We start from the raw sequence: 12,313 nt of genomic DNA on the forward strand, positions 1-12,313 counted from the left end.
TACCTTCATTTGATTTCAGTGTGAGGTAAATGTATGATGACATTGTGTCTGCTATTTTTAATTCAAACATATGGTGTACAAGTTTATCGTCAAGGGAGTTAACTTTTCAGAACGTTCAAAATAAGGCACACAGGTGGTTAGCGTATGGCTATGATATCAATTCGTCATGAAAAATAATGAAAATATAACGAAAAAATCACCTTCTTCAAAAAGTTCTTCGATTTGAGTAGGTTGTCATATACTTGTCATCTTGAATAGGTTTTCGCGGTCATCTTGGACGCCAAATTGAAAAAACTTTCCGGAGGTCCGATTGCGGTTAACATTCAATATTTTATGAGGACCTCATACCCTACCAGGATCAGCTATTATACCTTTTGTTGCAATTTGTTGGGGGTTGGTAGGTATTTTTTCATATATTGACACAACTAAAGCCGTATTCTCTATGACAAAATATTGAATCAAAGTACTGACAGTACTGGTGTGACGATGCTTTTGAAGAGGATTGATATAAAAGCATCTATTTAAGTTTATCTACATCACCACAATTGTGTATGTGGGTACGAAAATTTTGGGTAGCGAAAAATAGGGTACGAAAATTTTGGGAACAAAAATATGCCAAAATAAATTGGGTACGAAAAAAGATTTGGTTACGAAAAGAAATTTGGGTAGGAAAAACAAATTGGGTACAAAAAAAATTTGGGTACGACAAAAATGGGTACGAAAACAATTGGGTACGAAACATGTCGGGTACGCCAAAAAATGGGGGTACGGGGAAGTAGTACCCGTGGGTAACTTGATCCATTCAGCGAAACTGGGAGGCGGGTTACATTCTCGATCAAATATAACAAAAAATATCTTTAAAAAGATATTCGACGTATATTTTCTGAACCACTTATCTTAAAAAAACGTTCTGTTACAGTAAAACGTTTGTGGGTTATAACATTACGTTTCAGCATATATATTCAAAACTTGACATGCTCTTTAATTACACCATGCTCTTTAATTTCACATGTATATCATACCAAACTTTATATTTCGTTGTTTCCTTTCCTAAGTTAATGATGACATGCTCTTTAATTACACCATGCTCTTTAATTTCACATGTATATCATACCAAACATTATATTTCGTTGTTTCCTTTCCTAAGTTAATGATGCTATGTGTACGGACGTGATTTCACATGCCCATGTGCATGAACATATATTTTTTCTCTTTTGATCATTGCTTTGTTTCTCTAATTCAATAAGCTTTGGCATGTTTGTTCGTTAAGTACGGCAACAATTTTATGATGATTCCCGAAAGTAGGTATGATCACATAGTAGTAAGAGCACTTGAATACGTGAGTTCGCCCATGAACACATGGTAAGGTTAACTAAATCTCCGCGATATGGCCTAATATGTGTTTAAAACAGCAAACAATATCCAACAAACGAATGAATTATCCAACATAGTATGTGCACTGATGTGGCTCTGTAATTTATGTTTGAAAAGTTTATTAAATATGCAAAATGAGAAAGCACGCATAAGAGCGAGTTTCACAGATGTCATACGGCTGTTATGCTGTTTATATACCATAGTCGCTACAACGTTTACAAATGGCAGGTTCAAAATAATTCGATTTCTTTACACTCATGATCGCGTTGAAAGTTAATTATACACGTTTTAATTCGCAATTTATTTACTGAATCACGACAAATGTCAAATACAATACAGAAAATGCATAGTTGTTTCATTGATCTATAAACATATAATGGATTGAATATAACTGATTTAAAATTAACGTTTTCAAACTATTATTAAATCTGTTTCCCAGAATATGCTGTCCTATTTATAGCTGAGCTTCCTATACCTTTATCAATGATAAACAGCGAGGTATGCCGATTAGAAAAATCGAGCTATCTCAATCGGACTGGCTCGGTCTTTTCCATAGGTCGCCATTGTGAATAATTTTTTCATGGTATGATAACTTAGACGAGCTGCTTTGCAGCATCGTCAAAAATTGTAAATTGTTTGTCTGTGAAGAGGTCACTACAAGGTATTTATAAATAAACCTTATCTAAGTTAAGACAGCAACAGATGTCAATTGTAAGGACATCCTATTTTTAAGCTTTCCCATTTGAAACACGGATATACGCAAGGGTGTCAATCGCTCTTTTTTTCAAAAAATAAAAACAAAACCAGGATGTAAACCAGGATGTAAACCTAACTGCCATTTTACAAGATATTAATGTGGCAAATCAATCATATTTCATATTGACGTGAATAAGCAATATAATAAATACTTTTTTATGCGTTTAAGTTGCATTCTTAAAGAGACTTGTTCGCAAGTTCATAAAAGTATTATTAACTACATAGGGAATTTCTAAACTATGACAAAACGATCATATTTAATTTTACACGCTTCGTTGAGCCCTAGCATCACACTCATAAGAACTTAAATCACATTCGCCTGTAGAAATTGTCAACATTAGGTGTTTGTTTTACAATTGGCATCACTGGACATTGATTAGGACTGGCATCAGTCCACATTTATTAGAAATGACATATCTGGGCCTTGATAAGGATTGGACTCACTGAGCATTGAACAGAATTTTCACCACTTGACGTAATTAGGACCGGAATTACTTCTCCTTGATAAAACACACTGGTATCCCCCGTCTTGAACAGGAATGGAATCAATTGACTTTATAAGAAGGCATCACGGTACCTTGAATAAGATTTTAAATGACTGCGCTTTGGCTGGCATTAATCGCCTTTACAAAAAGTGGTGTCATACGCCTTTTAAAGACCTGTTGTCAATTGCTTTTATAAATCTGGTATCACTCGGCTTGAAAAGAAGGGCACATTTGGGCCGTTCAGTCTTCACTATATAATAGCCTTTGATAAACGCTTTTGTACTGTTTTCATCCTGATACTGGCACACGTCATGACGTACGTTCTTCCTCCGGAAGGTGAGACCTCTTATACGAAATTGAACACTATATGAAGTCCCCGATGAATTATATTATGATATCAGAGAGCTTTCTGGAGGGGTACGGTTGTCAAATTCAGTGTATCATATTTTCTCTCTTTGTGTTTGTGAATAGTATTTAAAAAACTATTTCGATAACAACAATAACAATTTTATTTATTATATTCTTAACGCGTTTCGCCTGTCTTACAATAACTTTAAATATGAGGGAAAACTAATAGTTATTATAGATGCAGCTTATAACGGTCTGAAAAAAGTTTTACGACTGGTATACAAAAGAGTCGTGTTCTGAGAAAACTGTGCTTAATGCATGTGCGAAAAGTGTCGTTCCAGATTAGCCTGTGCAGTCCGCACAGGCTAATCAGGGACGATACTTTCCGCCAAAATTTGATTTTCGGTAAGGAGGGACGTCCTTGAAACTAACAATACCATAAAAGCGGAAAGTGTCGTCCCTGATTAGCCTGTGCGGACTGCACAGGCAAATATGGGACGACACTTTACGCACATGCATTGTGCCCAGTTTTCTCAGAACACGACACAATACATTACAGGATACAAGTACCGGATATTCACTTCGTACAATGCGTCTGCTGCTGTGTCTGTGCGTGTTGGCGTTAAGCTCCGCCCACCAGCTGCGAATCCACAACAGATGTCCGTTCGAAATATGGGTCGGTATCCTAGGCAACACTTCGCCGGATCAAGGTTTGCGTTTTAATTATTGTTTTAAAAAATACAGTATTTGACATATTTGCATAACATTTGTTTAATGAGCAATTGACCGAATCTTTCAATTCATATGTTTACATAAAGAAATATTTCATTAAATGAGTTTGTAGAAATTGTAATAAGTTATACTTTGTTCGTTGTCAAAAACTGTCATCAGTATGAAATATATTCACGAAAACTGAACAAACACTCGTGATAAGACAACCCAATACCCCGTTATTTACCCTTAAGGCGGCTATGCCCTTGGAGCGTGGCAGACTCGCTGGACTTGGGTTCCAAATCACTGGTCGGGTCGCGTATGGGGCCGCACGCATTGTAAAGGAAACCGATGTGAGACTGGCGACTGTGGGCGTGGGGTTCACTGTAATGGCGCCGGTGGGGTTCCTCCCGTAACCCTCGCAGAGATCACATTCGATGCTGGCAGTTCGAAAAAACAGGATTTCTATGACATAAGTCTTGTTGATGGGTATTTATATGTTCATAGCTTAAAATGTTACTGTTTATTTAATATAAAGATTATGCATTGTTGAGAAATTATTTTATTTGATGACGATAAAACCGATCTAGTTCATTAAAATTCCAACGGGTCCATAAGTCTAGTTAAAACAAAAACATATTTATAATAAAACATTGTTTATTATTAACTTAAGTCAACCACTGATAAATGCCATTAGTTTTTATCTCGTCGCAACATTATTTTCAGGTACAACATTCAGATGTCAATTAACCCCTTTCCGGGCACATATGAGGGTCAACCCCACGGAAACTATTACTGTCGCAGAGCCGGCTGCAACGCAGATTTGAACAGATCTTGCCCGTCAGGTATTATCGGTCTATAAACGCTAGAACCCCTCGACTTTTATTTCTCTTTTTTGTCTTTTGGTTTGCATAGCAAAAAATCTGAAACACCATTTGATAAACGCTTTTACCTGCATAAATCATGTATTATAGGGCCCATTTATTGAAAAAAATATCCATTTAGAAACAAAAATATGCTTTAATTTAAAGTACATACATGGGTTATCATTGGTAAATTTACACCTGTACAAACGTCAGCGCAAATCATAAACCAGTTATGCAGCTTTCATAGCAAAGTTCAATACATTAAAGAAATTGTCTCCAAACTTTAACGATAGGTATACTCACCTAAGGATCACTGTTTGAACAGCTTTGTCCTGGAATAAAAATGTTTACTTAAATGTTGTTCAACTCTATTAATATTGAGAGTTTTGTTAAAAAATGACCTATACCTGATAAAAAAGAATGCGGGAATTCAGTGTTTATTGACAAAAGAATATGAATATTGCATGATTGTTGTTATTCTGTACTGACATCCATGCATAAGCATGAACATGAACGCACATTCAAATCATTTGCATTAAGAGTACTTAAGCTGTTAAGTGGACGAGTAATTAGGGATTTTAGAAATTATATTGAGCTGGAGCTCAGCTGGATAAGCCCAGTTTCTTTACGACGTGGCTCATATGCATGTTTTAATTAATAACAGAGCTTCAGGTTCACGGCACTGGGGGCGTGGTAGCCTGCAAGAGCGCATGTGAGGCCTTCAGACGAGATGACTTTTGCTGCAAAGGGAGGCATAACACCCCCCAAACTTGTCCTCCATTCCACTACTCGCGGATCTTCAAGAACGCGTGTCCTCAGGCGTACAGTTACGCGTATGATGACCAGACAAGCACTTTCACTTGCAACAATAAGTGGCCCGGATCGACCCACTATGACATCGCATTCTGCGGATAGTTGATCACCTGTAGTACATTCTGACTTATTAATGTAACCTTGTTATGTTGCAACAACACAATGGACATGTGAAAAATGAATTATTTATCGATTTTAAATGTTCATGTTATTCTTAGTTTTGTTTTTAAACACAGATCTACACTAATTATGAAAACATTACTATTGCAAATATTAATAAAAGTATTAAAAAATATAAGGTATAGTTGATGGTACATTAACTGATATATGAATGTACATGGCGACAATATAATATAAACCAATTACCCCCGGTAAATAGTGTTGTTGCATAAAGAATACATAACTAAAATGTTGTGCATGGTTTGGGTGTTATATATATGTGTGTATGTGTGTGTGAATAAGCTGTAGCAAACTTTGACCGAAATATTTAAATTATTCAGTGTGACAGGGAACTATACAAACACGTGTTTGTATAGGTCCCTGAGTGTGACGACAGAAAATGAAAATAATTAATAATTTAGGCAGCGGAAGAGGCGATTCTGTTAACTTATTCACGAGCTATTTGAACCAAAGCTGAGCTGGTCCTTTTAATGCTGATAAATTTGTCAAGGAACCAAGTCGCTTCAACAATGTTAGCACTCTACGAATTATCGAAATTGGGGGTGGGGTGGTACATACACAATTTCTTTCACCAGTCTTGAGTAAACGAATCTACTGTTTGTGTGCGAAATCAGATACAATAAATTATAGGTCGGATGCTATGCTAATGTCGTTGACAGGAAGTGGTCCACATGTTCAGAAATCTTGCTGATGTACATCAACAAGGCTGAATGGAGTTTCCATTCGTACTTTGTTCTTTCAAGCTTGTCAGAAAGCGAATGTTCAATCCCGGCGATGTTACGTGCTGACACAATCATATTGTGCTGTATTGTAAGCGGGGATATTGTCCATAAATCGTCCAACGAAGTTTTGGGACCTCCAACCCCATTTATCATAGCCTCTTATGGTATATTGTCCGATACGACTTGGCCGATTTTTTTTCTAGATTTTATTTTTAAAGGCAAGACGGGCTATTAAAGCTGCTTACAGTTCGCGGTAAATATAACTATATTGACTGATACCTGGGGTAAAAAACTCGTGTGCTTATTCGTTGGGAATCCATCCACCCCAACCACACGATGAAAAATCAGTTGCTAATTCAAAATCTATGGTCTTTTCTTTCACTATCTTACCATTTGAGGTAAAAATAGACGATAAATATTACTGAAGGAATGTGACATTGGCAGAACGCGTACACTTATAGATCTTTCCGAGACGTTGTCGAGCTAATAAGTCTGTAAATGAAACTTAGCATTAACTTTTATGTAACTTTACAGTCGCACATGCTAACACAGTGAATGTCAATGAAAGATAATGTTGTGGCTTGAATGCTTTTTAACCTCACTCCGAATGGAAGGTTTAAGTAAAAAACACATTTTCATGTTACTCAAGTTTGAGAAGTATTTCATGTATTGTCCTATACATTGTCCTATACATTGTCCTAATATCCTATAAACCGCCAATAAAATATCCTTTATACCGTTTCTTTAAACTTAAAAAAAAATAAAAAGTGAAACCTAACTGTTCAATCGCACTTTTCATAGCGACTTACATAAAGGTTATTATGTCAATCTTACGTAAATAACTATTAACCAGTCGATGACTTTAAGCAAAAAAGTACGAACTTTAACAACTGTCTGTTACAAAATTCACATTTGATGTTAAACCCTTAATAATCATGTTCACTTTCATTAACCGTAAAGCAAAAAAAATCCATCTTGAAGATCCACAATAAACATATCATCAGATTTTATGACATTTGAAAGAACGTCATAATGTCTTCATGTATAAACTCTGGAACGCTGTAAATTGAGATCATCAACCGTTAATCTGTAATCAGACGGAGTTTCCAAAACTTATTTTTAATTAAGTTCATTTGTATAACACCTATCAGTTTTTTCATTACACTAACCATAACGACGAAATATAAAAGCATTCAATTGCAGAATGTTTTACCTGAGATTCAGATTCCCTATGGTTTGTAGCAGGGAAATTAAAAACTTCCTTTAATTGAAGTGAATGGTAATTAAATACCTTAAGTTAACCATTTTAAATATTGTTCATTAGCTTCACTTGGCCCTATACATCAATCTTACTACACACGGTGATTTTCATTGTATCTGAAAATTGTGACCGCTAAATGATGGCATATATCGTACATTGACCAAATTATTGTACTGTAATGCAAAAGAGATGGATACCGGCTAGCTATTCTGGAAAGTTCAGCAGTGACCAATAACATTCTTTAAACACGATCCGGTGAAAATCACTTATTCCACTCTCCAAGACCCTAAACTGTTGTGAGGAACTGACCTCGTATTTCTCTCATATCAACAGAGCTGCTTGGTGATACTGGATATGCACAAGCAGCACATATGCTATTGGATCTGAATCTAAATCTTCATTTTCCTTAGAATACCTGAGTAGTATTGAAACTGTCGCGACATATCGATCGCTCTTAAAACGTTTGATATTCGCGTGCAATCAATGTGAGGGGATCTGACAATTTTATAAGGGATGGTACAAACATCTTATCTACAGATACTTGATTACGTCGAATCTCTCCTGGATATCAGTTGATCCAGAACTCCGAGCTGCAAAAGACATTTTAGTTGCAACATTGTATAATGAAAATAACGTCCGATTCAATACATCTTTGTTATACTTAATTGATAATTAATATCAATTTAGGATGAATATTTGTGTTCATTGATTAGTTATAATGCATCTCATCTGTTGCCTGTGACGCGAAAGTTTGAAGAAAACTTGAGATCTCCCGCAGACCTTGATCCTAAAAATACACCGGGACTATTTAAACAGGTGTCGGAATGGTTTAATAAGGCACTCTGTTAAGCAGCGATATGTGTAACCGACAATACTTTCGATCAGATCAGGCTTGGAATTATTGCTGACAGCTTTTTCATAAAACATCGTCGGTTATATTTCCAGTGCTTTCACACAGCCACCCCCCCCCCCCACGCGGGTTCACGGTAGAGGCTGTATTCATCATCTCAATCTAGAAAAAATGTCTTTTTGTTTGTATTTTTCTTGTTGATCAAATCCGTATTATGTTATACATAATTAAACTTAAATAGTTAGTTTTTTTTCCTTTCCAAGCGTCTGTCTCTCTTTGACTCTGCATATCTACTTAATGTATGCGCGGATGATGCACGTGATCGTGTCTTAACGTAATCACCGTTCGTTTAAGGAAACGTTTTAGACAAAGTGTTTAAATAATATAACGCCATTGTTTTGCATGAATTTTTATTTTGTCCGATAAGATGATTCAAAGTAAATGTAAGGGACCGTTAATCTTAAGAATGTATGAAAAGCAATATTTGACTGTATATATTGTATTTTTGCTTTATTTCCATTTTCTTCACGTGGTTGCTTGGCAAACACGGTATAAATTAAAGCATTATAACATAACTTCTTGAGACATTTTTTGCATGAATTATGTATGATGTACCGTATCGTAGATTTCGTATTCATGCTCGTTATGGATTCATTGTTTTGTTGTTCTCTGTTATCGAAGTGCCATCTGTTATCAAATTATCCGCATTACCAGTGTGAAAATATGTCTTTTGTTTTAGAAGAAGACAATTTACATATACCAAAGCATTACGTTGAATAAATAATTCATTCATAAGCACCAACTGGTGAAATCACAATGCAACGTTTGGTAAAAAAATTCGGTATGAGGCTACATTTATGATTTTTTCCTCGTTTAAAAACAGGTTTTTATGTTGGGTTTGAACATGTTATTAAGCAAAGATAATACGGTAATGGTAAAGCGCGAAAAATGCACGTTTGTCTCGCTTTGTCCTTTATATGCGTTGTAAATCAATTGAGTCGCTTTCTGAGAAAACTGGGCATAATACATGTGCGTAAAGTGTCATCAAAGATTAGCCTGTGCAGTCCACACAGGCTAATCAAGACAACACTTTCCGCCTTAAGTCGATTTTCGTGTAGTAGACACTTCCTTTAAACGAAAAATACCGTAAAAGATGAATGTGTCGTCCCTGATTAGCCTGTGCGGACTGCAGGCTAATCTGGGACGACACTTTACGCACATGCATTATGCCCAGTTTTCTCAGAACACGGCTCAATTGATTCGCCTTGCGAGGTGTGTATTAGACGGTGTTAAGATATGGTAAAGGAGACAGCATGGTGATAAACCCGCTTTTGCGCCCCTTAACATGTATGTTTGTTAAGAGAATCGACCTCATTTACTGAATTTTTAATGTTCAATAATGTTGCCTTTTAGTTAATATTCAGTTTAGTTACCCGTTCATGTCAGATTGGATCCCAATCCGATTAGGTTCAATTTTAGAAGGAATATGGTGTAACTATTACGGACGTCCTGACGATTTGTCATATGAGCTGTGCCGTAGGGATTGATCAATAATGTCTATTTATGACGTTAGAGGGGCAAAATACTTTGTTTGCATTTACGTGTAGAAAACCCTGTCAAATAACACAACAGCTTATTTTGGTTTTGCTCTAATTATTTATAAGAGCATGACTTTGCTTAAAATTAACAATTATAATGATGCTTCGAATGATGATAGTGATGCAGATGATTATGATTTTCAAGTATTTTGATAAAAGCGGATAATAAATATATCATAAATATATGTGAGTAAGATTAATGGAAGAAGACGCATTGAAAGGTCGTGTTCGTTCGCCCAGTGATTATCATTCCTATTTAAATGACATTCATCGCAGAACATGACGAAGAGTCACACAATCAGTTGTTGTGTCTTGCACGAAGTGGAACAAACCATCTCTTATCTGATTTTGAATCACGACAGTTCTGTTAAAGAAATCACGATCACGTTGTGTCCACGCATACACCATGCACATATAAGCAGAATACGCTTACAGATATGCATCTGATACTCATACAGCGAAAATGATTCGAGCTCTCCATTTGTTCGCCCTGGTGGCTTTTGTTGGTAAATAAACTTAGTTCATTTTATATTTTATAATTTAAGCATATTTACAGAATTATTTTATGGTCAGGGTTGTTTTAAGATTGTGAAATTTTGTAAAGATCTATATTGAAATTTCGAGAAGTAAAATGCGAACGTTTTATAAATCAATAATAATACTTGTCACATACTGACACATTGTTTACTTTTACATCTAAATATGTGTTTTATTAAATTGCATGGTGTGCTATGGTCCAACGATGTTGTACACTCTCTACTCTGAGCATATTACCTTACCCCATACATGTCGAGCCGTTTTGTTTTCGCCTTTTTCTGGTCATTATTTTATATATGTAAATGCAACCTATCACTGCAGCCTACGTGTCGGCCTTCTGTACCACTGATGCCGACTGTCCGACAGGTGTCTGTGGACATGGTGAAGTGAACAGCTGTCTCCTCGTGAATGGAGCAGGCGGCGGCAATGGCGAGAAGCAGTGCAAGTGTGTGCACCATAAGAAGAGAGGTCAGGCAATCCATATTTTCTTACTATCGATTCAACGACTTGGTTAATATACACACAGTTTTTAATATTATTTTTTTTTATAAATTTATTTTTCAAAGAATTGCATCATATTGTTATCATTTTAAGAACAAAATATATTATTTACCCTAACATTCTAATTAACAGTTTTTAAGGTTGTGTTAATTAAACAGTTCAGGGATAACATTATCTTTCTGTCTCGTACCACGAGCATACATTTTGATATTGAGGAATTAAATAACCATAAAAAACGATTGGATTAATTACATTGTCAAACCGAGTTAAATTTACAAGTAATTATTAAAGACACAATTGTTTTTCGATTATACTCTTATTGTATCTTTAGCATGTCTGTTTTTCCCATCAGTTATTGCAAATGAACCCAAAATAAATATTTGTGAAATCTATTCGAACAAAACACTGTCTTCCACAGTGTATGCATGTATGTTTCAATGATGATGCTTTTTTTTTTTACTTTCGCGAATGAATAATTAAACGTACCAAACTTATCAGTAACCCTGATATAGATGTGAATGGCTGCACTAACAACTTTTCAGGTAGCCCGTATTCTTGGTTTACTTGATTGTTATGTAAAGCGGTTAAGCGAAGAAATGCTGTCTCTGGAAACACATTTTCAAATGTGGATAAATCTGTGCACGGTACGCCGTATTAAATAATCGCAGCGCACTCCTAGACACCGGCAATTATTGCATGTGCGTAAAGTGCCACTCATCATTAGCCTGTGCAGTCCGCAAAAGCTCATCAGGGACGACACTTTCCGCTTTTGTCGGATTTTTCGTTTAAAGAAAGTATATTTTTGGCATAATCAAGTTAAGCGGAACGTGTTGTCCCTGATTGGCTTGAGCGGACTGCACAGGCTAATGTGGACGGCACTTTTAGCACAGGCAGTAAACCCCGTTTTGACAAAATGAGGCTCAATTATTTCAGCTGATGAGTGCCAGACAAACAGTGACTGCGCCCACACTTCATGTCCACATGGAAAGCATCACGCTTGCCTTCAACACGGTTCCACTGGCGAAAAATACTGCGACTGTGCATAATTTCAAATAATGGTTTTTATCTTTTATAATAAAAGAAACAATAAGAGGGTCTGTTTTGTTTGTTTATCAGGTATCTTTAATTTTTTAAAGCCTTTTTGTTAAATGGTTATCTTAGCTGGGACGTCCTTATGATGTCCTCATAACTTATATGGGACAAGGTGTGTATTTTAGAAGATGATGTTTGAACTAATTGTTTGTAACATCATAAGTTTAGTAGGGCAGCTGTATGCCTTTTTGATTCAATGTATCATATAATATTCTTATA

At 35.9% G+C, this 12,313-nt stretch overlaps 2 protein-coding genes across 4 annotated transcripts in view; both read left to right on the top strand.

Annotated features, from left to right (window-relative positions):
• Positions 1–2,978: 2,978 nt before the first annotated feature.
• LOC127871166 (uncharacterized) lies at positions 2,979–5,729 on the top strand. Of its 2 annotated transcripts, none has more exons than XM_052413898.1 (5): positions 2,979–3,052; positions 3,523–3,673; positions 3,929–4,163; positions 4,401–4,519; positions 5,205–5,729. In XM_052413898.1, the coding sequence occupies exons 2-5, from the start codon at positions 3,553–3,555 to the stop codon at positions 5,453–5,455; spliced, it is 726 nt and encodes a 241-aa protein (XP_052269858.1). In that variant the 5' UTR covers positions 2,979–3,052; positions 3,523–3,552; the 3' UTR covers positions 5,456–5,729. The 2 variants fall into 2 exon arrangements, with proteins under 2 accessions (XP_052269858.1, XP_052269859.1); XM_052413899.1 differs by having other exon boundaries at positions 2,984–3,032.
• Positions 5,730–10,306: 4,577 nt separating this feature from the next.
• Positions 10,307–12,313, top strand: part of LOC127871167 (uncharacterized) — a 55,333-nt gene continuing 53,326 nt past the window's right edge. The window contains exons 1-3 of one of the 2 annotated variants that reach the window (XM_052413902.1): positions 10,307–10,470; positions 10,823–10,969; positions 11,936–12,094. In XM_052413902.1, coding sequence (XP_052269862.1) covers positions 10,428–10,470; positions 10,823–10,969; positions 11,936–12,048 — 303 coding nt within the window. In that variant the 5' untranslated portion in view covers positions 10,307–10,427 and the 3' untranslated portion in view covers positions 12,049–12,094. Of the gene's footprint in view, positions 10,471–10,822; positions 10,970–11,935; positions 12,095–12,313 lie in introns of those variants that run through there. The other variant, XM_052413903.1, reaches the window with a different exon arrangement.

Source organism: Dreissena polymorpha, chromosome 3 (assembly GCF_020536995.1).
Source record: "Dreissena polymorpha isolate Duluth1 chromosome 3, UMN_Dpol_1.0, whole genome shotgun sequence".
Classification (NCBI taxonomy): Eukaryota; Metazoa; Mollusca; class Bivalvia; order Myida; family Dreissenidae; genus Dreissena; species Dreissena polymorpha.